The 23,292-nt window shown below is 44.7% G+C and overlaps 2 protein-coding genes across 3 annotated transcripts in view; one reads left to right on the forward strand and one right to left on the reverse strand.

Moving 5' to 3' along the window:
- LOC131266827 (Krueppel-like factor 7) overlaps positions 1-23,292 on the reverse strand; it is a 247,477-nt gene that overhangs the window by 88,815 nt on the left and 135,370 nt on the right. The window lies entirely within an intron of this gene.
- On the forward strand, positions 426-991 carry LOC131266829 (cuticle protein CP14.6-like). Its single transcript, XM_058269485.1, has 2 exons — positions 426-440; positions 560-991. Exons 1-2 carry the CDS (start codon positions 426-428, stop codon positions 989-991), a joined length of 447 nt encoding a protein of 148 aa, XP_058125468.1.

Genomic DNA, 23,292 nt, shown 5'->3' on the forward strand with positions numbered 1-23,292 from the left:
TCATAACATTTCATACACCGCTAACGAACAATGGGAGAAAAGAAGAAATCAAAACAAATTGTTACCATAGGGTAATTTTTTTCGGCAAATCTTCCACTGTGTCCCACTGTGCGTGGACCAGCGCTAGGAAAGCAGTCCACCAGCTGATAGATCGCATGATGAATAAAATTCATCATCATCCTCTGCGCGAGCCCGGCAAAGGTTGAGCCGAGCAGCTTCGCACGAAGCCTCAGGTGCACCACCGACGGAGGTCGGATAATTTGGTAACGCGGTGATCCACCTCCAACGGAACGTCGGACGGCCCGGGTGCCGCCGCGTATAAAAGAATCGACAAGTGCAGGGAACAGTATCAGTCAGTCGCTAGCTTGTTCTGCCGTCGCTAACCAATCGAAAACCCGTCCGCGTGTTGACTGTGATTTGTGAAGATGTTCAGCAAGTTGGTGAGTGTTGTGCGGAGTGGAGGAGGTGGTACCAAACCGCTTGCTTGAGGGCGTTCCGGGAGTGTCATAATGCGTCATGCTCACCTTTCCTCGGGTGTTTGTGTTTCTACCTTACCTAGATTACCCTGGCTGCGTTGGTGGCGTGCACCCTGGGGGCGCCTCAGAAGCGGCTGGGAGTGCCGCTGGTCGGTACGGCCGAGTCGCAGGCGGTGATTCTGGCGCAGGAGCACAACCACGACCCGAGCGGGGCCTACAACTATCGCTACGAGACGAGCAACGGCATCTCGGCGCAGCAGACCAGCTACGACGGTGCAAACTCGGTCGGCGAGTACTCGTACACCGGACCGGACGGAGTGCTGTACCGCGTGGCCTACAACGCCGACACGTACGGGTTCCAGCCGCAGGGCGCCCATCTGCCGGTTGAACCGCCAGTACCGGACCACGTGCTGAAGGGGCTCGAGCAGATCCGCGCCAACCCGCCAAGGGATCCCGAGTTCAATCTGGCTGCCCTCGATGCCCAGATTGCGCGGCTAAGGGCCACCCTCGGCTAGGGTGAAAAAATTGAGGGGGAGGGGAAGGAACGCGGAAGTTGTGTCCCTAAGGGTTGAGGAGCGTAGCTGAAGAGGAGCTACTTCTTCACTGCCACCATACCGTCATCATATGCTACTTGTTCAGCAATTATACACGTGATTTAAAATGATAAAATAAATAGTTTCGAACGATTTTCTAAATGACTTATTTCTGATTGCTTCGTTGATTTTCGATTAAAGAAAATAATTAAAAAATAAATGAAAAACTGTAATATTTATTTCTAATAGCTTCGGTGATTTAAAAAAAGAAAATAATCATACAAGTAAATAAAACGATATTTCTTACAAACGGAGTTGCACGAACAACTGTAATACAAAGAAGTAAAAGCGGATAGTTACACAAGAAAATTACGTAACAAGATCGCAACTGTATGATTATTAACTTATTTAAAATATTATAAACTACATACCAATAACGGATCTAAACCTTCCCATTCTTACAACTCATTTTTATAAAAAATATTCCGACATTCCATTTTACAGTTTAAAGTAAAGATGCAAATAGATGACAGCAGCTTTCGTTCATCAGAAACTTTCGATCGTCTTCATTTCAGTGGAATGAAAGTTTTCGAACGCATCATGCGTTCACACGACTCACAACAAATTAACGTAAACTGTCAACCGACAATCGAGTAAACAAATGATCGAGTAAACAAACTTAATTGTAAATGAGCTTTATTATTTCAACACTAAAACTAATGATAATACTCATTTAGCATTGTGAACCATGCGAGTGAACTTAAATCCCATAAAACGACGGTGTTTATTTTGTCAAACGATCATTTTAAATGGTTTTATACTATTGAGTCCTTGTAGAGCTGTCAGTTGCTCAAGTTGTCAAACAAATTTCATTGGTATTTTTGATTTCTCACAATCGAACGGAAAACTATCAAATATGTATATCTTAGAATATTTTCCACCAGACTGGACACTATGTTCCACTTTAAGCCTATTGATCAACTCCTAACTTTGTAGCAAATAGTGGGACGAACGCAGGGAGCGGCCCAAAACAGTTAATCATATGCCAGTTCGTGGCAGCTGGCAAATAGCATGACTCGATACGATTAGAATCAATACGGCGCTGATTTATGGTCGCCACGGTGCTGCTCCGGCCCCCAGACACTGCATTTACCGCACTGCACCTCGCGTCATCTGCATCCCAAGGGCGTTTCGAGAATGCATCCCAGCGCGTCCCACGGTCGATGCTTTGATCCGCTCGCTCGCGAATTACAAATGGTAAGCCGTTAATTCGATCGGCTTACCTCTTTTTTTCCCTCTCATAACTTTTCCCGTTTTCCTCCCTGACTACGTGTGTGTGTGTGTGTGCGTCTGCTAGCCGCCAAAGTGAGACAATAATCCCAAATTTATTATACGAAATTGCTTTTAATTGATGCCCGAAAAATTGGAACCCATTTTCTCCATACCCGGCCATTCATACACATACGCACAGAGGTACAGTATTATCCGCAGTTTATTTCCCTACCACCCTTCTTGGCCCCTTCAGGCCACCGGGGAAAGGGGACAATAAAAATGCCCGTACGCTATAAACCGCAAAATAATGCTGTTAAAGTGTAATAATTCAATATCGCCGCATAAATACGGCGGACGGTCGGAAAATGAGAAATGGGACTGTGCCAGACCTCTCGCGCAGCGCAGATATTTGACTTTCGGGAGAGTCGGGTTAAAATACAAAAGAGGAAGGAAAAAACCCGCCTGGAGCCGGCCTGAATGGCGTCGCATTGCGCGATGCATTTGTTATGGTCTGCCGAAGGGATTGCCTTTTTCTTTTTTGTTGGACGGATTACAATCGGCCCCCCGAAGCGAAAGGGACGAAAAACAATCAGGATGGAGGATGTTCAATCCACAATAATTCGGAAAATCATTATGAGTACGCGAATTGACCGGTGATTTACGCAAGAGCGAACACCGACCAGGTACTTAATGTAGTAGAACCGGACACGGTGTCAAACCATGAGTGTCGGTCAGGTTATGGCCAAAGGAGTGCGATCATTTGTCACGACAACCCAGAATGCCATCCGGAAAACTGGAAGGAATTTTTGTTCGCTTTTTCGCTCTCCCTCCCTCCATAGTTTTTCTGTGAGGAGCTTGGTTATTCACTTGTTTATCCCTAAAAGTACCCTTATTCTAATTTTTTAACTTCTCCCAACATGTGATTAATTGTGGGGATGTCCTGGCGTTTGGTGGTCACCTCCGAGAAGTACAACCAGCAGCAACGGAAAGTAGACGAAGCCAAACGAACCGACATAAACTATGCCCGGAAAGCTGAACGCCAAAACCACGTTAATAAAGTGCATCCTTACTTATTTACCCTATTCGTGCTAAAAGTGTGCAAAACCCTTCTGGAACAACACTCCCGACGAGTTATCTCGCCGTCTACACGTGAAGTGCGGGTCGTTACAGTTGCACACTCCACATAATCCTCTTGGAGAGGGGGTTGGGGGGGGTTTGGAATGGGCTGCTTTTCCGGCCCACCCGAGAGCGAAATGAAAAATTAACATTCATTATGCTCCCAAGCGGCCCGAGAGTCCATCCCGACGTGCTACAATTAGAGGTAAGGTTTATTTCATAAAACTGCACACATTAATGCTTGGGTGCTTGGGCCGCTAATGGGAAATTAGGGACCATCAGACGGTGCTTAACAATGGGGCTCATTTTGGGAGGAAATTTTTCAACAGGTCGTGTTGTCCTAAAAAATTTCCATCCATTTTTTACTTCAATTTTTAAACCAAAACACAACAGCCATGAGAATGTATATTATAGTATACAAATGAACAAAAAAAAGTTGGCACACACAAATTAACTTAACGTACATTCAAACCATCCACTTCAACCTTCGCTTTCGCTAGGGAATTTTATTTTCAACAAACACTTCATCACTGCTAAAACACTCTTACCATCACACTTGGTTCGACTTCACCAGAAGCCGAGGTGGGAAATGGAAAAATGTGATTTCCAGGAATGGGCGAGAACCATTTTCTTCTGCAAAATGCTTCTTCGCACCTTGCGGTCGCCGGAGGATCGCAGCCATTTTAGTTTTTACTTCCGCTTCACGGTATCCGCACACACATACGTACATGCACAGGATGAAGGTTTTATCGGCGGGTCCTACAACCCGTCGAGGCTGAGGTTTGACTCTCTCCAGCTGGTTCCTCGTTGGTTTGACGTGGGGGGGAGAGAACCCCGGGAAAGTTATACATCCAGGCAGCAGCAGTACCTTTTTTTTAAGTGCACAACTATGTTGCTAAACGAATTACGACAGCGGCGCGTCCGTGTGCTCAACGAGCCGAGCAGCGGAAAAAGGATAGTGGTCGCCCACCACGAAGGTGGCTGAAAATTCACGACTCGTACGTTCCGGTCGACCGCTTTTCCATGCCTGGAACCCCACGGGGATGGGGAGGGACTGCGTTATCCGACGGGCGTGAGGATAACCAGAAAATGCAATAAAACAGTGCAAGAATGGATGCACAGCACGCAAACATCACCAGCTCGAACACACACACACATCCATGCCCACAAATACACGCCGAAAGCTAGCATTCATCTGGAAAAGTCAGCAGGAGGTGTGAATGAAATATTCCCTGACACGTTTTTGGACGGGGATAGGGGTGCGGGAGGGAAAAGAGACGCTGAACGCGGAACTTTTACTTCGCACCCTGTGTGGTAAACCTCGGCTCCGTGTATTTGTGTAGCGCATGCAGATGTTGGCCAATAAAAAAACCCGGCAAAACTGGAAGTTCTTTCCCTTCCAGCGCTCCAAAATTCAAATCTGCAGCAGACATTTTTATTTCGTACCTTTGCCTTATATGAAGAATTTTGTGTGCACTTTCTACGAGCCGGCTCAGTTGTGGGTGAGAGCTAAGAAAAGGAGTTTTCATGAGAGTGTAAACTTTCACCACCGCCACCACCACAACGGTCTTGTGCTACCTCAAACCTTCTGCCCGTGCCATCCTCAAACGCGAACACCAGGCACGTTTGTTTGGGTAATGTTTGTCACGTTCTTTGGACACGACCCAAACTGTCCCTCCAGTGTTATTTTCTAATGCCCCGTGGAAAGGGGCACACGTTTCCGCTGCAGTTCGCTAACCATCCCGGACGGTGCAGATCAGTCTTCCGAATTCTACGAATGCGCCATGCATCGAAGAGAGGAAACACCCAACGGGGAACGTGCTGGGAGCGAAGGGCGTAATTTAAGGACGAAATGTGGTGCATAAAATGCAGATGAGGTCTTGAAATGTAGGATGTAAACCGAGAGATTTTATTTGTGTCCCGATTGGGTGCAGGATGCCCTAGATTGTTAGCAAACGGTGAGTGGATTCGAAAATAAATATTTACTTGCATCACACTTTGCATAACATTTAACATGAAAATAAAAATAATTTCAACCGAAGTGAAAAACGCGAAAGGGTAAAGAAAAGGAATTTTAACTTCCGGCCAAATTGAAGAAACCATTTATAACGATTACCAATGCTCCTTACGAGTACACTTGCACGGACTGGAAAACTTTTTCGACGAAAACAAACGAAAACAAATAACTTCACTCACCTCACCTAGCGGAAGTCCGTTGGTCATTGAATGGAAATGGATAAACTTTCTTATCACAGTTTGAATGGGATTTGTTATTGAACCTGCTTTACCTCAAAAGGCAGTCCATTCAACTTATAATCTCGCCAATTTAAAGCAATGGACTTCAGAATTGAAGTATCTCATTGAACAAGAGCGATGTTTAAAGCCAAAAGTTAACGTCTTAACATAATTGTTGGCAACATTTATGGGTTTGTAAGTTTTCTTCAGTACTACATATACAACACATTCTCATAACAAACAATATCTAATTCCAAAAGGGGTTGATCTATTTCAATGTCGTTTGCCTTTCCTACAAACTTTTCTGTGTAGTCTTTGAAGTCATGAAAAATCCTCCAGCATAATTTGCCACATATGGGAAAAGTCAACTTTACTCTTTGCTTTCAAGCATCTCGTGTTGAAGGGATTTATTTCTTACGTTTAGGTATCTAATACAAACGTCGAAGAATCAGACATTTGGGACATAAGAAAAACCTCCTTTCTCCGTCCCATCATTAAGTTATCAATAAAATCCGCTCCACTGGTCACGGAGGATTTCATTCGGGGGAGTTTTTTTCGTTTTGCGAAAAGTTTGCCCCGAACCGTCTTGGGAAATTAAATTTTGTCATCATCGGTTCGGCGCGGTCAGCGCCGGTTGTGACTTGGAGGTTGTTCATCTCCTTGCGCTGTTGCTTTTCTCGTTCAGTCCGTCGAATGAATTTGTTCAATCGAAAACCTCATTTATTATTTAAAGCCCAGCGTCCCCGCGGTCGAGAAACAAGGGGTCGTGAATTTGTGTTCGTTCGTTTCACCATCGGAGGGAGCGCGTGTGTTTCGCTGCCGATTTTCCTTTCGTTTTCCTCCGACCTGGCTGTAATCGGGGCTCTCAAGAGTGCCCCGACAGTGGTTGATTTCTATCCTCAAGATCCTTGCCCCTTTTGTTCCGGTTGCCGGAGCCACGGACACCGAACACGGTGGAAGTGGGATGAATGAAATCTATTTAGCAATTTAGGGAGGCACCAGGGAATCCCAGCGGTGGGGGGAGGGAGCCTTGTGTTTCGAAGTGATTTCGTTCGGTGCCGGTCTAAATCTTGGATGGCGCAAGGCGATACCGGGTACCAACAGATGGTGCCATTATTTCCACCATCTTATTACGTCTACATTAGGTGCGTGCACCTGAGCAATCTCGACGAGCGCTCGGCAACGAATGACTCGTCTGCACTCCGACTTCACCAGGCACCATGGCTGGAGTGCTCTCGACCACTCCCGCCAGACGGCCGAAGAAGGCCTTGTTTAAAGTAGCGTTAAATGAAGTGGAAGATTTAATTAAATTTACTCAATCAAAAAGGCGCACTCTGATTGCGCCCGGAAGGAAATCCTCTGTGGTTTACTAGCTATTCGCAGCAGTTTGCCACCGTTCGAGGCCATCCACCCAGCAGGAGGATGCTGCTGCGATGGCCATTCCGCGAACAGAGGGACCAGTACGGCGTACGAACAATTCGCACCGCTCCGGGTGTATCGATGTTCGAAGTACTGGCCTGGTCTTGAAACAGGCTTTCGTCCTGCCAGTGATTTGTTCCGGATCACACTGGAACCCACCTCGCTTTTGATCACCTTTCAGCATTATTAACAACATAAACATGCACGGTGTTGTGTCTGGCGCATAATGCCACGGCTTAAGCAGCATAATATATTTGATTTAAGGATCATGGCATCAATGCTTCTGATGGCCATCAATTCAAGCGTACCGTTTTCGGTACGCGATAGACGAAGGCTTTAAGTGGGACTTTCTTAAAGAGTTGTGTGATTCAGATTCAGTTTCATGACTCGGAATGGTTATTTGCGTTTGAGAGATTCATAAATCTTTTTACGAAAGATTCTTAAACCTCAAAGATTTAACAACAGACGAAAACTGATGAGCAAAACATGAGTAAAGGGATTCCTTTTTTTGTCGCAAAAAAATCGATTTGTCAATCCACGCAAATGAAAGATCAATGAAAGATTGGTTAATATTCATTTAGGATTCGAAAGATTTCTGAAAGATGCATCCCGCAAAAGATTCATAGGGCACAACACTACCCTATTTCGTTGGAACAGAACTGACATACTTTCCTAATAAAAGGTTCATTTCGGTTTCGGGATTTCTTCCCGCTCGAGAAACAAAACAATTCCATCCCAAACAAGACTATCCACTTTCTTCATTAGATGGGTTGCTATTTTAGAACATTTCCTCATAACTCTCGTGTGCATTGTGCTCAAGTTTTTCTTAGTTCGAACTAAGACTTTCGTCTTTGGTTCAGCGCTTGTCCGGAAAACTTCCGACAAAACTGTATTCCAAAATGAATAAAAACGAATAGACAAAGTACTGCACTATTTGTTTTAAATACTTCAATTAGGAAGCTCAATACGCCGGGCTCTCAAACTCGCGGCACGGTGAAGGTGAAGGCACACAGTCCGGGGAAAAACAAGAAAAATCCCGAACAATGACGGCAAACGTTAGTCGAATCGTCGTTTGGCAACAATGAGCATTTTCAAATGAAGCATTTCCCACACCGCCCCTGCCGCCTTGCTCCTTGCGCGATACTGATCGTTTGCCAGTTTAAGTTTCTCACTCTGAATGTGGTTCCCAATCGAACGGTTTCCCGCCCGGCACCCGGAAAAACAACCCGCACACGGCGCACACTAACGAAGGCGCAAACTCTTCGAATGCGGCGAAGCGTTAAATAAAGTTTTTCGAGGTTTTCTTGTTCGGTTCGGTGTGGATGGATGTTTTTTTTTCTTGCGTTTTAAGCTAGTGTCTTTCATCAACAAGATGCCCATTGAAGTGAGAACTTGGCGCAGAAAGTGGCAGAGAAATTCATTGCAGAAAGCAAACGTTTCTGAATAAAAGATGATCGTTGTTGTGATGGAAGAAAGTTGAACACAATCTATTGAAAAATGTATCCACTGATGGTGAGGTGATTAATTTTTTTTTTATAAACTACATTAAGATTGTCTCATAAACTAGATTAGAGCAACAGAATTTTGAATTGATGTTTATACATTTGAAATAGAGTTTAATTCGTGCAACGTGGAAAAGTGTATTGCCTTAAAGGTTGTCGTCGCCGTCACTTTGCTCAAATCTTGCTCATCGCAACAACTCCGATTGTTTTTAGTTCCTTTTTGGCTCCGAAACGCGAAAGAAATCGTTGTCTTGTGCTTGAGGAGGAGCCCGCTGCGCGCAACGGATGATGAATGTTTGCCAGTTAGGCGGGAAGTTGGCAAATATTTTCGTTGGACAAATTAAAGTTTCGATTCAGTTTATTTTGCAACAGTGGCAACATTTCGCTGCTCAAACCATCAACCAAGAGCCTGGGATTCTTTATTTGCTCGTACCGCGTCTTGCTCCGTTTCTATCTTTTCGAACTGTGTCACCACCGTTCTACCCGGGGGAAGCCGGTAGGAAAAGACAAACTTCTCCGAACGAAAACATCAAGCACAACCGGAGAAGCAAATATACACACATACACTACACCTAACCAGCACCAGGGGAAAGGGGGACAAATTTTTCAAATCAAGAACGGAAACGCCAGTGGAAAATTGTGCTGACGAGACAGCAAAGACGCAGACGGACAGGCGAAAAGTGTGTCGGTTCGGATTGATACGGATACGGGTGGGCTAAGCCTGGGAACACGGAAAACCGAACCGAAACCATTGACCGACACGGGAAAATAAAAGCGACACCGATGGCAAACACAAAAACAACAACTGGGAAACAGACAAAACAAAAACCGGCAGCAAAATCCGGAGTATCCTTTCATCGATTGATTTTCATTTCCGACGTTCCCGGGGAATGATTTCCAGCCTCTCGCTGTTCGAGGCAACTCTTTGACCATTGACAAGGGGAAGGGGGAGGATTTTCCCGGAGGTTTAGCTTTTTTTTCCTTCGGTAAACTGAGTACCAAACACCGAACGACAACGATTCCGATCGAGGACGTGGGACTGTGTCTGTGTTGTGCCATTTGTATCGACTGCTCAACCCGGCACGATGATGCTGCGTGGGAAAGTCCTGATGCGAGCAACAGTGGTCACCACCATTATTCATCCATCGACGGTAGGGGGGACGATGCAGTATTATGAATAAAATTTTCCGATATTTTCTATTTTCTCCGCGATTGGAAGGCATTGCATGTGAGAGTGTATGCGCGGAGGAAAAGCGTTTTTTATCCCCCAACCCTAACTCCGACATGATGTTTCCGGACGACGGACAAACGGGGGACGTTGTTTTGTTCCTTCTCCATCAAGTACGAGTTGAAAAGCGGTGTAGTGTGGCGGGAAAAAAAGTCGTTACAACAAAGAGAACCAAATTGATTGCAAATGACTGCGGACACTGTGTGAAACAGTCGTTCGTCGGGAAGCACAATGCCCGAGCGAAGGAGGATGCATCCGAGGACCAATGTTGTAAACAAGCGGAGCCAACGTCAGCTGCAAACAATGTGACAAACGGTCGCTCGAGATGGAAAACCTGTTCGGAAGGCACAACCGTCCACGGCTCGCGGGATGAGCCTAGCGCAAAGTCAACCAATGCCTGGGAAAGCCTATTCGGACGTTACTTCTTCACCGGGATCGTGCATTCGGAGGCTTTGTGCCAGGTAAGGCAGAAGCTAGCGAAGCTTATTGACATCGGAAAGCCGGAGGAAAAAGCCCCACGAGCGGTTGGTTTTTTTTCTGCTGGGAAATATTGTCCAGCGACTCTTAAATTTTCCGTTCCATGCCAAGCGCAGGATCCGCTTTTCCACCAAATGGCTTCCAGTGTCCCTGGCATTGGATGCCAGTCGCTTTCAGCGGGAGATAAAATATATGTGCCAATAACAATGCAAGCAGCATGGACATTGAATGGACAAAATCCGAAGTACTGGAGCGTTAACCTCTTCTATCGAGCGATTGGTTTTGTTCAAATAAAAGGATTTGGTGGGCAATTGTGATGAAAATTGAGAAGTGATACAGCTTCAAGCCATAGAAGATAGAGTTCCGTACATGAAGGATATATTTTATCAGATCAAAGCAGCCCAGTTACAATTAAATTAGGTTTATAATAAATTATTCAACAAAAATACAGCACTTTTGAGAACAGAAGCCAAAAAATAACGTTAACAATATAAAAAGGACAGAAAACCACAAATACCTCACAACCACATAGGTGCAAGTGAAAACTCCGCACTGGAAAATCCTTTGATAGTTGCCTTCATCAGTTGGTCAGTTAATGAAACGGTTTGGGAACCTTTCTCGATACCTTATTACCAAGAACCCAAGCGACGATCAGCAACACTTAAATGCCCAAGCGGTGGGTGGGCTTGTGGGAGGTAAAAATGAAAACGCACAACTTCTCGAAAAACCAAAATGCTGCAGGCGATGGAAAATTTCCTCTATTTACGGACCGTTTTTTTAACCGGAAAAGTGTCACCCACGGGTAAATGAAGTGGTCAAATTCGTCACCACCATTTTTTTCCCCCTATTTTGTTTTTCGGTCGGTGAATCCTGTCCGCTTCACTTCTGGGTTTTGGTTCGAAGCTGCCTGCATGCGGGCGTCCGAGTTTTTAGAAAATCCTGTTTACACGGGATCACACTTAGGGGGCGATTTTTTCCATTTTCCATCGAGAGCAGAGAAAAACAAAAACACTACGGCCAAAGTGTGACGGGAGAGAAAAAAAAGTGCCGCAAAGACCAAAATCACCACCAGCATAATACAGCGTGGAAAAGCTGACTTCCGCATAGCAGCCTATAGCAGGATGGAATATTATATTTGGTTGACTGAGCAACCATAGAGGATAGTTGTGAATTAAATGTTTCGTTTGGGTGATGCTCTTCGTTGATTATTCATAATGAATTTTAAAATGGTAAAGATAAAGATTTGTACAATTTTGTCTATATTTACCAACGACTAAATTAAAGCATAAAGTGATTGTTATTTCGGTTGACGTTGTCCTTATGCTGATCGAAATCGTGAACCTTACCTGGAATGAAAAAAGGCAATAAAGAAATCATTACTAAGACGAACCACACAAAGAATAATCACGCACATACTATCCAACATTTTATGTAAACTGAGCCCAGGTTGAGAGCAGCCATATCCATTCGAGCCACCTGGCTCCATAAGGGCCCCGCTACGTCTGTGGTAGTAGCAAGCATCAATAGAAATAAACCGTTAAACACGTCCCGTTACCGTTACCAAGCGGCGCAAGAAACGCATCCGCACACGTCCAAACATTATACCATTAATTGTCCTTCGTTCCCCAACGCCCGAGTGCTTCTGCGTGTCGTTTTATGATTCCTTTCCCTCCACCGTTACGTAAGATGCTCTCCCGTCACCTTCCCCGAGACTCGCTTCTTCCGCTAACGAGGTGTCTTAAATTTTTATCACTTTCCGGCCAATGAGCCACCCCTCCGGCACCAGACAGGCTCTGATGGAATCGATTTGATGACGCGCTGGCTGAAACTGTTGTTGTGGCAGTTCACGCCAGCAAGCACAACCCAAAACATCCACCTCCCTGGTTCACGGTTGTTCGTTTCTCGACGTGAAACACCGGGCGTCTCCATTCGCGTTCCCAATGTAGTCATTAGTAAACCCTGCCCGGTCTTCCTGTCTTCGCCGTTAGTTTCGTCGAGCGTGGATGTGCGATAATACTAAAAAGCATCGTAATTATATTCTCATTTTCAACTACCGTTTTGAGGCTCCGCTTCCGCCGCCGGGGGGTTGCTCTTAGTACATGGGAGACTATGTGTCACCTCGAAAGTATGACGGATTTTTCCAAATCCGTTGAATGATTTATTTGTAACAAGGAAAGCGTGCTGTTTTATTTAAGTTTCGTGTTGAAACGAGTGATTTAATTTTATTTAATATTTAAAAAAGGTATAAAAGATAACAATCGAGTGACAAAAATGTCAAATATACCACATAGTTTTTAACAAACAGTTCGAAGTTGATATATTATTATCTTTTGTTATAGAATACCGTTGATGAGTGATAAGCCTTAGAGTATAACCCAAAAATTTATTGTTTCGTATCTTTGAAATTTTATTGTTACCATTACTAAAGCAAGGCATCTCAAACGATAAATGTTTTTCTACTTTCGGGAGTTTTTAATTTTTATTATTTCCACTGGCACAGTGCTCACATCAGTTTTATTTTGAGCACATCGCCTGACAGAGGTCTTTGCCGAGGTTGAGCTGCACTTGCAAGTGAGGAAAAAACCCCCGGTCGTTCGGAAATTGTGCCTGCCATGGCGTGGTACGAACCGTCGAGCACATCAGCCGGGTGCGCATCATCTTCTGTTTGAGTCTGATGCGAGCGTGAGGAACTCTTCAGAAATTATTAAAAAAGTTTAATTGAAGTTGGGAGCATTTCAATACAAAAATCCAATTAATTTTCATTCTTTTCCCGCACCGACGTACGGTTCGGTGCGCAAGGGCTCAGAAAAAAAAGGTGGGAGGGAAAATCGGCTTGCAAACCTCCGGGAAGAGGGTAGGAGTGCAGCTCAGGACTGCCGAATGGCAAGATGAACAACAGAAGAGACCAGCTGGGTTTCGAACAATAAAAGAGCAAAATAAAAACTCTCCAAAGATTGTACGAAAAAACGTAAATGCTGCGTGTCACGAAGGATGAAAAAACACTGATGTCGTTGTTTCTCGTTGCAGGATCTTCCAGCTGCAAAAGTTTTCCATCAGTGGACTGACATAGATAATGCTACCGTTGCGATCCGTTAGATGCAGAAGCTATGCATCTCTGCGGATGCTAGTGGCAAACAAAATGACGGCCGATGTGAGAAAAAAACCTTTATCACAAAGGTTAATTGAATGCATAAAAAGAAGCATAAAAAGGTTTATACGATCGATAACAAACACAAACTTGGATTTCAAGTTTAATGATAAACGAGATCACTTGAAAACACAAGCAATCTAAGAACAATGGGACGGTTTAAGGAAGGTTTAGATTATTATTATTAAAAAAATATATTTGATTGAAAATTTGCTATATAGCTCATTTATGTAATAAAAATCCGGAAAACACTCATCTTACCCTCACAGTATAGTACCACTTAAACTGCCAGCTTATGCGGTTCAACTTCCTTCATGCACACCAACTACTCACACGCCATATAATCTAGAGCAATAACCAAAAAACCCGAATCCCCTCATCGACACAACCCTAAAGCGAGAAATAAACGATGAATGAAAACTTTTGCGACACTTTAGCCGCCTGTCGAACGGAAAACACGCTAAAAGGAGCAGTAAAAATCGTTCCAGGAAACATAATTTCAAATTTTCAGTGGTTTTCTTTCGGTTCCGTTCGGTTCTTGCCAAAGCCCTGTAACGCATCGGTATCAAACGGTACGGAAAGGGCAAAGCTGGGGAAGGATAATAATAAGAATGATACCGACTAGAAGTCCGTGGTTTTACCCAATTTTTGTGTCAAAGTAAAAGTTACGCTGAAAGCACACGACCACTTTGGCATTTTTTTTTTCTTTCGTTCCTGTTTAGCTTGGATGCTGTTTTGCGCTGCACATCACTTTCATCCTATATTTTTCCAGATCGTTTTTTACTTTCCATATAAAAGGGGAACTCCGATTAGGAGCCTTCGGAAAACTTCTTCCATCGCTTAGTGTTAATGTTGCGAAACATAATTTTGCCACATTTAAGGAACACTGGATAAGACCGACGGGTAGAACCGGGGTTTGGTTAGTGAACCGGTTGATTACTTTTTTGTTCCAATCTTGTGTCTAGCTAGTTTTTAATTGAAAACGCTCTGGGAGGTGTTTCGAAGACGCTCCAATGCAATATGTTGGGAAGGGAAGGCAAAAGGCAATGTTCAAAATGTTAACAAAAGCGTGAAGTTGGATTGTGAAAACAGTTTAACCTATTTATAATGTAAAAGCTATTAAGAGATAACTCGAAATCCTTAAGAATGCTGCAAGATGTGGCAAGGGACACGAGAGATACTCTAAATTACGATGATGAATCGATGATAATTACATTGCGTGCCACCAGACCATTCGAATCCGGAATCATTTCTTCCAACCGCCCCCAAAAATGGGAATCCTTTCTTCGTCCACACGAACACTCGATTGTCAAATGTGTTCACCGAAGTTTTCTTCCCATCCGGCACGGAAGACGAACACAGTAACGCTTCGTAGGAGTGAAGTTTTAAATGGACTTGCGGTAATCAATCAAAATCTAATTAAGAATAGACCCGCGTGGAAAAGTCCGATTCTAAGCCATCGTTTGGGCAGTTTTTCCGAGTTGAAGTCGGAAAAGGGAAAAGCTCGTGCGAAGGGTTTTTGTCGCTCGACGTTCGACCGGTTTTCGGGAAGCACGTATGGAAGGACGAGTCCTACACCCACCCCCCTCTCCACGCACACACACACTCACACAGTCCCACTTGACGGGTAATGTTGACGCGAAGCGGTCTGCGAACCACAAAGACTGACCGCTTCTGCTTTCCCTTCCCTCGAGCATTCCGGGACAATCTCAATGCCGCATCCGGGGATTGCGTGGTGTTCGTGTCTGGCACGGGGCAAAAAGGACCCATTTTGCGATTGCTCTGCCACGTCTGTCACTCGAGTCACTCACCACAGGCATACACAATTCCACACACACACACACACACACACAAATACACGTACGCGTTACGTAACAAGAGGGAAGTGTGCATTGGAACGAAAATTCATTTAGAAGCAAATTAAATTGCCGGTGGCATATTCCCATTCGCCTGGGAAACAATTAATTTAATTGAGTTTTGAGTCTGTAAAATGTTGAAAACCGGTGACGAGGGTGCGAACCGCCGCCCGATCCCCACGCCGTCCCGGTGGCGCCCTCCGATTTCCCCTTTTTCGGCTCCCTTCTTCCGGCGGCCAGAAGCTGACGAAAAGAGGCTGAATGATGAATGAGGTGGCCAGCGGCAGTCGGCGTTGTCGTTGTCGTCGTTGTCGTACCCGTCACCGAATGATAGGTAATTGTGGACAGAGCACGTGCGAGAGCGCAGGAGAGCGCCGGCGGGAGGTACGCGGGAGAGGAAGTACCAGTTTTCTAGCCGAATGCCTTCGCATAATAAGAGTGCAAATTGTGGAAGGATATTCAATTTATCACCTTTTGCTCATCTTGAACGTGGTTGGTTTTGTTCCGCCCTGTGGTGTAAAATATCCTTCTTTGCCTTTTTTTAATTTGTTTCCCCCTCGATATCTCACATTAGGCGCACCGGGGCGAACATAATATGCGGAACTGTGCCGGATACCACCGGGGCGGGAAATATGCGTTATGAGCATATGCAATTAAGTCCAAATGTATTTTTTCACCTATTAGATTATTCGTTTAAAGTATAAAATTATTTTTTAACGCGCAGGTAATATTAATCAAATAGTGATTTTCCACGAACTGTTTTACAAGTGTGTTACCGATTGCATACCTCGCAGGCGTGAGTGTAACGTGATGGTTTAAAAACAACAAACATCACACGTATTTGTACAGTAGTTTAATTAATAATGATTTTTACATGCTGAAAGCATATATATTCTTCAAAAATCATGACAATATCATTGAAAAAATAATTGTGGAAAAAGAGTAAATGAGGCCGCCATGTTTTCGACCGTTCTTTATGAAAAGAAGTTCAAAACATTCAAATTAGGATCTTTACTACTACTCACTAAGAATTGATTCCTGCGATGGTAATATATTTCCTATTGTGGGGATATAAATTATGTATCATAACGCTTTAACTGAGCCACCTCATTAAAATCATATCTCATCGCTTGTTTTATAATGCCCGGTGATTGTTTGATGCTTTGCTTACGTTTGATCTGCTACCGGTAATCGGATAAAAACTTATCCATTTAAAAAACAAGTACCACCTGTGATTGTGTTATTGTTGTGGTTGGTGGGCGTTATTATATCCACCTCAACATATTATGACACAACCGAAACACACCAACACACCCAATCGAGGGTAGGAATGAAATCATAGATTGAATTTCAACGAGTATGGCAGCGAAGCGCCTGATGTTACGGAATCTATTTGAACGCCGTAGAAAAAAAACCCCGTGCAAGAGGACACATACAAATCCCCAAAACAGCAACAGAACGGCACACGCACACCGTCCGGATGTTTGGGGTGTTTTCTTACGCTTTTTTTTTGTCTCCTCTTTCCCCGCCAATATCGTTTTTTCCGGCCCTGCTGTATTCCCGTTGCGAAATGGCGCAAAACAACGGAGCATAAAACCCGAAACGGAAATATCATACATCATCAGATTATCGTTGACAGAACATGCAAGAAATCGGCATCCGGGGAAAAAGACCACCATCGTTCATGGGGCTGCTCCCGACCCTATTCCCTCCGTCAGCCAGCTGTGCGTTCTCGATGTCCCGGTGGAAAACAATCCCGCACACGAGAACTGCTGATGAAAGACGCACACAACGGTCATAATTCTGTTTCACCGCCCTTTGCGATCCCTCCGGGTGCCATTGCCTGTGTGTTTCTTCGGCTCTTTCTCTCTCTTTCTTTCTCTCGTTTAATGTCATGCTTATTTACACTTGATCGTACCGTCGGCGTGTCGCGTTGCGTTCCGGAGTTTCCGACTCCGCTTCCACCACGTGGTTGGAAGAAATCCTCCAAGAATCCCCGATAATGAAAGTAATTTATCGGGCCCAAAAGGTAAAGATAGTCCTTGCCCGAGGGGAAGCGCGTTCCTAGCGGCGTGTGAAAGGGGGCGGAGTGAAAACAAAAATCCCCGTCAAGGCACAAACCGGGAATAAGATTCCCTCGGCCTCGGCCCGGAATGGCCCGGGTTTCTTTTCCGGGCTGCGAACGTCACGACGGGGTTTTCCGGGTAGCTTTCGTGATAATGTTACATCTTTATCAAGGCCCAAGCACCGTGCTCAACTTTTCTCACATCAATCATTCAGCGCGCCGGTTTGTGCGCGCCGGAATGAAACCGAACAGGTCATACATGTTTAATTGCCGAGCGACGTACGGCGTGGGCCGAGCCGAGCCGAACCCCTTTGAAGTTGGTTCATTCATGACGAGTGAAGCGCAGGCACAAAATGGTGTGTACACCGAGCAAGTCATGCGTGCGCTTAGTTAGTAAATCATTACGCAAACGACGTCAGAAAGGACTGATGCATGTGGACGGGAACTAGACATAAAAAGAGGATAGATTTTTGTAATAGTTTATCAAATCAACACGCTTGTACTATTGAAAATAATAAGTTTAAAAAGATCTTGTACTGATATCGGTGTCAATTCAGCGAATGTTCAAAGCATATGGACTTTAAAATCCACGCAAGGGTATCCTTTAATCTCGTCCAGCTGAAAGGGAATGCAAAAATGTGTTATCCCCTCGGTATATTTGCACTTGCGATGCCGAAAATCTAAAAAGCAAACCCAAAACCAGACAGTTACAGCAGAAGTGGAAAGGTAAACAGCGTAAGCCAAGAACGATTCAGCCGCAGGCTGGCGAGGGAAACCTCGAAAGAGAACGTTGTTTAAGTTGATAAAAATTTGCAACCAGCAAATCCCCACCGAGAACTCCGACTGTCTGTAGAACGTTGGAAGGGAAAACATACCTCAAGACTTTGGGGATTAACTTTCAGTGTATATGTGTGTGTGTGTGTGTGTGAAGGGGTTTTTTGCATTCGTCTCGGGTGCTGCAGGAATCTTTTACTCTGCGCCCTTTAATAAAACCTTATCGCCTCACATGGTGTCCCGAAGGCAGACACATTCCGAGGGGCCCGGCTGTTCGTGCAGGTTCTCGCCCGAAATTTGGCCGCCGGTTAAGATGAGCATTTTACTACACTGCGTCACATCCGCTCGATAGCAAAAATGGTCCCTCCGTCGCTGGTCGTAGGGTCGTGTTTGTTTTTTTTTTGTTTTCTCCTTTGGTTTCGCTTCACGATCAGATCCACTCGTTTAGGTGTAAGTTCTGGGTAAGGTAGGGGTAATTTAGTGGCACCTTCAGACGGGCGGCGGGTGGCGGTGGCGACCCGAGGCAGTAAAGATGTTAAAGTTAACTATTGGGGATGTGCTAAATGGGTGGCTTTTTTATGGGGTTCACATAATGCGGCCGAAAGGGCGCTGACCGGTGCAAAAATGGGCATCAAAACAAGAGCAGCTCAGAAAAGTATGGCAGAAATATAAAAATATAAAATGTTAAAGAATGAAATAAATAGTCGAAAACTTGAGACATATGAAATATGGGAAGAAAGCAGGATTAGCATTAGTTTTGTTTTTAGAATTGAAAAGTCACAACTTATGCTGAACTAGTTCTGTTAGCTAGAAATGATTTTGTCCTCAAACATTCTTTTACCGAACAAAACTCTCGTTAAAGAGGAACAAATTCATAGCAGTAAGTAACATTCTCCTTGCTGCAAACAACAACACACACGCGCCGGAAAAGTGAAGCCCCCCGGCGGGGAAATGTGAGCCAATTTTTGCTTCGCTTATCTAGCCGAAACTTTTTTGCTCAGCTTTTTTATCCCCTTGCTGAACATGCTGACGTACGCGTTTCGCTTGGCTTTGGCGTGCCGAAAACACGCGTGACCACAGCACACCCACACGCACTCGGGCCTGCCCGACAGTTGTCCTTTCCCAGGATTTGGGGGAAAAAAACGTGAAGCGAGGAGGATAAAATTTTCCAAACGTGCACAAATATTCGCACCATCGCTCCTCGGTCGCACTTACACCGCCGTTACAACGAACTGATATTGGCAATGTTTGTGCAATCACGCTGGTTAATATTTGCGCCGCCACCTCCCGTTTACTGTTCGCCACCGCAGCTTTCCACCGCCGTGATGCGTCATAACTTTTTCCCCCGCGCACCATCTGAGCCGATCACCGTTTCGCCCTTTTCGGAGGACGTGTTGTCTCAGACGGTGGCGTAATTAATGCTAGAGGCTGTAGCTAGGGTTTTTTTCACTTTCTTCATACACTAGTGGGATGCGCCTGAGCCGGAAAATGTTGTGAATATTTTATCGCTTTGATTCCACCCAAAAAAAGGCTTTAAAAGGTATGGCTTCTAGCAACGCGTCAGTTCGCGTGGGATGGAAACCGGGGTCTCCGCAGAGAAACGAAACGGTCCGACCACAAAGCGGCTTGTCCTTAACCGAAACTCAAACACATGCACTTTACTCGGGCGAAATTAATGGATTCCGGTGAAGTGTCGACCGATCTTGATGGCTACGCTTTGGGAATATGGCGACGACGACGACGAAGACAAGTGGGAATTGGAAACTTTTTGGGTTGAATTTGTTTTTCATCAACAGATTTCAGGGAGCTACGATAACAGCATGTGTGTGGCGCATTTTTCCGCCTACAAACTATTTAATTATTCACAACCGTTTGTGTGTGTTTCAATTTTCAAAGGAAACATCTACTTTCTGGTGAAGGAATATCAATCAAACAAATTTCAAATTAAACGATCCTTCCTGAAAGTATTTCCTTTTAATTTTTAATTCAACAAAAATCATCTGAACTACACCAACTGGCTTTAACTGTTTTCGGTCAGCGAGCAATCATAGAAGTGCTTAAAAAATTCAACCTGCTGCGAGTAGAGAAGCCAATTCAGCTACTAACCAAAGGGTGGGGAAAAACGTTTCCAAAAAAATCTTCCCACCGAAAAGCCCTGACAAAAGAAGTGAAAAAAGAGGCACGAAAACCAACGGGAGTGCAGTAATTGTACTTCTCTCCGCATTAGCATACGGACTTGTCAACCATCTGTGGGAGTCCTTCCTCTAGCGCAAACGCACCCAAGCTATGCAGCGGATCGGATTATTTATTCCTTTGTAGGTTCGGCACCATTCTGGTTCCCAGGTCTTGGGTTAGCCAAAAAAAAAACCTTTTCCATTCAGTTTCTATTATTGTCAGGTGGAAAGAACCGAGTTGAGTTGACAGACGGAGGTCTTCGGATTCGGTAAGCGGCACACTCAGGAATGAAAACTTGTACCGGAAGCACATCGGTATCGAGCGTAAAAAAAAACCGGTACTCACACAAGCCAAAATTCTACTTCCGCCAAACACGGCCAACCCAGCACGAGGTCATTGTGCTTTCCACAGCGTGGCGCAACAAAAAAAAAACGGGAAGGAAGTACAACTTCGGCGTGAAATTTTCCCTACCCGCCGAGTGAGTGTATGCGACCTGAAGAAAAAAAACCACATCCCAAAAGGGAGCTCCCGAAGGGAGGAACCACGCGGCAGGAAGTTATGGAGTTGCCAAAAGAAGGTAAATTCTCAAGAAAGACGATACCGGCGCTCCGTTGGAGTGGAAAGGATGTAATCCTCATCCCAGGGGCCACTTTTCGGAAAACGAACGAAAAACACAACTAGTAGCAGAAGAAAATGAAGTAGCAGAGCACAAACCCAGAAAGCAAAACTCCAAAGGAATCCAGAACATCGCAACGCTCCCGGCATCAAGACTCTGGCTCCCGCTTCCAGTTTCCCCCTCCCCCGGAGCCGTCGTTTGGTCTGGCAGCGCTTAAGCCAGAGATATAAAATGGAATTGAATTTGTAAAGGCCAAAAGCGAAGCGCACCGGGCCGGCATTTGGCAGCCAGTTTTAACTTCTTCCAGGAGCAACTTTGGCATCGCCGATGGGCACCACATACCGACGGGTGGCACGAAGCAGGTAGCGAAGTAAATCAGGGTAGGGAGTGCTGCTGTTGGAACCGGTCAGGAAGGAACCATCCGTTCACCCTCCTTTCCCTTTTGCGGCGTGCGAGAACCGATTGCCAAAAATCTAAAAGCCATCTCGGCTCGGGTCCGGGGCCGCCAGCGGAGCGTAGCGACGGACGCCAGGCACAGGTTGACACTTCCGCGTGAAGTCCACGCCGGCAGGGGCAGGCGGCGAGCGGTGGAAAACCATTTTCCACTTTCCACTTGTTTATTTAGATATGCGCCCAGCGCCGAGGGGTGATATGACTTTCCTCTTATGTTGTGGCGCAGAAGGAGGCAGAAAACAACCCCTCGGGCGCTGGAACTGGGTCAAAGCCTGCACAAGCCACGGCTTGGGTTCGAACAATCTTTAAGCGAACGGAAAGTCTCACAAGTTCATCGAATCTGTTTATTCTTTTCTTATCATCCCCTACGGAGCGGATAAGTTTGGGGCCCGAATTTTCGCCGACCGAAACACGATCCCCTACGGTTCGGTGTACTCGAGTCGTCCCTGCTGGAAGTGACACTCTACCGGCACAGTCGTGCGGTAGGCGTGTTTATTACGGGCAACAAATTTGCTCTAGTACTAAGTAGAAATTACTTCCATGAGTGCTTGTTAAGTGAGATCGATTCGAGTAATATTTGGATATTGATTCTCGAAGCAACCACCTGCGCTTTACGAAAATGGAGGGGTTTAAAAATATGTATTAAATATCATAAACAAAATTATTAAACGAAAAATGAAATTCTTCGCCAAAACGTTTGCTATACATGAATCTTAAGAGAATATTTTATATAGGATGCATCTAACAATTTTTTCAAAACTGATTAAATATAATTATAAAGTTGCCAACCAAGAAACCACCAGATAAACGAGAAAGATATTGTAAATAATGAATAAAGCATAATAAATATAGAAAATATCTTGCGCCTTAAAAATCGAACAAAACAAACAAACAAACAAACAAATTTTGGAAAAAAAACAATTCAAAACAGAAAACAAATACTGAAGAATAACATCAAAATGCATGAATGAAACTAAAACTACCTTCTAGTAACTTGAATATACTGTATAAATTCACAGTGTGGAGTACATTATATAAAAACTAGAAGATTAACTCTTGATAACAACTCCTTCTAAACACTAGTCTCTTTTAAAACAGATTAAATTTAAAAATATTATATCATACATTGAATCAATCCAATTTCGGGCATTTGTCTTTTTACTCCACAATAAAAACAGAAAAAAAATTAGAAAAATATTGCTCACTAGAACTTTAACATCGGTAACTACTTTACTTCCCCGCGCAATCCGTCCACTCTCCCCCTCTTGCGTCAGCGAGGTCAGCGTCGTGCGATGGGAGGATAATAAAATTTCACAGCACATCCGAAAGCGTTGTTATTTCCTTTCTGCAACTGCACGGCGATGACGTACGAGGGCTGCCCTCGGTGGTGCATCCGGTGGTGAAATAAACCAATAGAAAATATTGTCCCGGATTGGCAAAGGGCAAAGTCGTAATCCTATTTCTTACCGTGGGGCCAAAACCCTGGGAAGGAATGATTGGAAGATTGTTCCCGTGTTCCACTTAACGTGCCGTTGTTTGTGCCAGTGTGTTGGTGGGTTCTGATTCAAGGTATACCTTGAGCACGTTTGTCCAGCAGCACACAAGAAACGGAGAGAAAAAGACAGTGGAACAGTACGGCGTGAGGATATTGCAAACCGCACAATTCGTACGTTATTTAAGAAGATTTGAAATCGTTCACATTGCTCGTTTCCCCGTCTCATCCAGCGGAGTACACACTCGTTAGTCGGCAGCTAGTAATTGCTCAAGCGAGCAACGCGAGTACTCCCGGTGTTGGTTGGCTTACTGCATCCGCCGAGGGGACGACGTCGAGTAACCTGGCAGAAGGAAAAAAAACGGCAACGGTAGCAAAATGCAATACAGTGCGCGCCAGACATTCCTGCGGGGTCATATAAAGTCGAACAGGAAGTTGAACTTTCTTTGCTCGCT

Source organism: Anopheles coustani, chromosome 2 (genome assembly GCF_943734705.1).
Source record: "Anopheles coustani chromosome 2, idAnoCousDA_361_x.2, whole genome shotgun sequence".
Lineage (NCBI taxonomy): Eukaryota > Metazoa > Arthropoda > Insecta > Diptera > Culicidae > Anopheles > Anopheles coustani.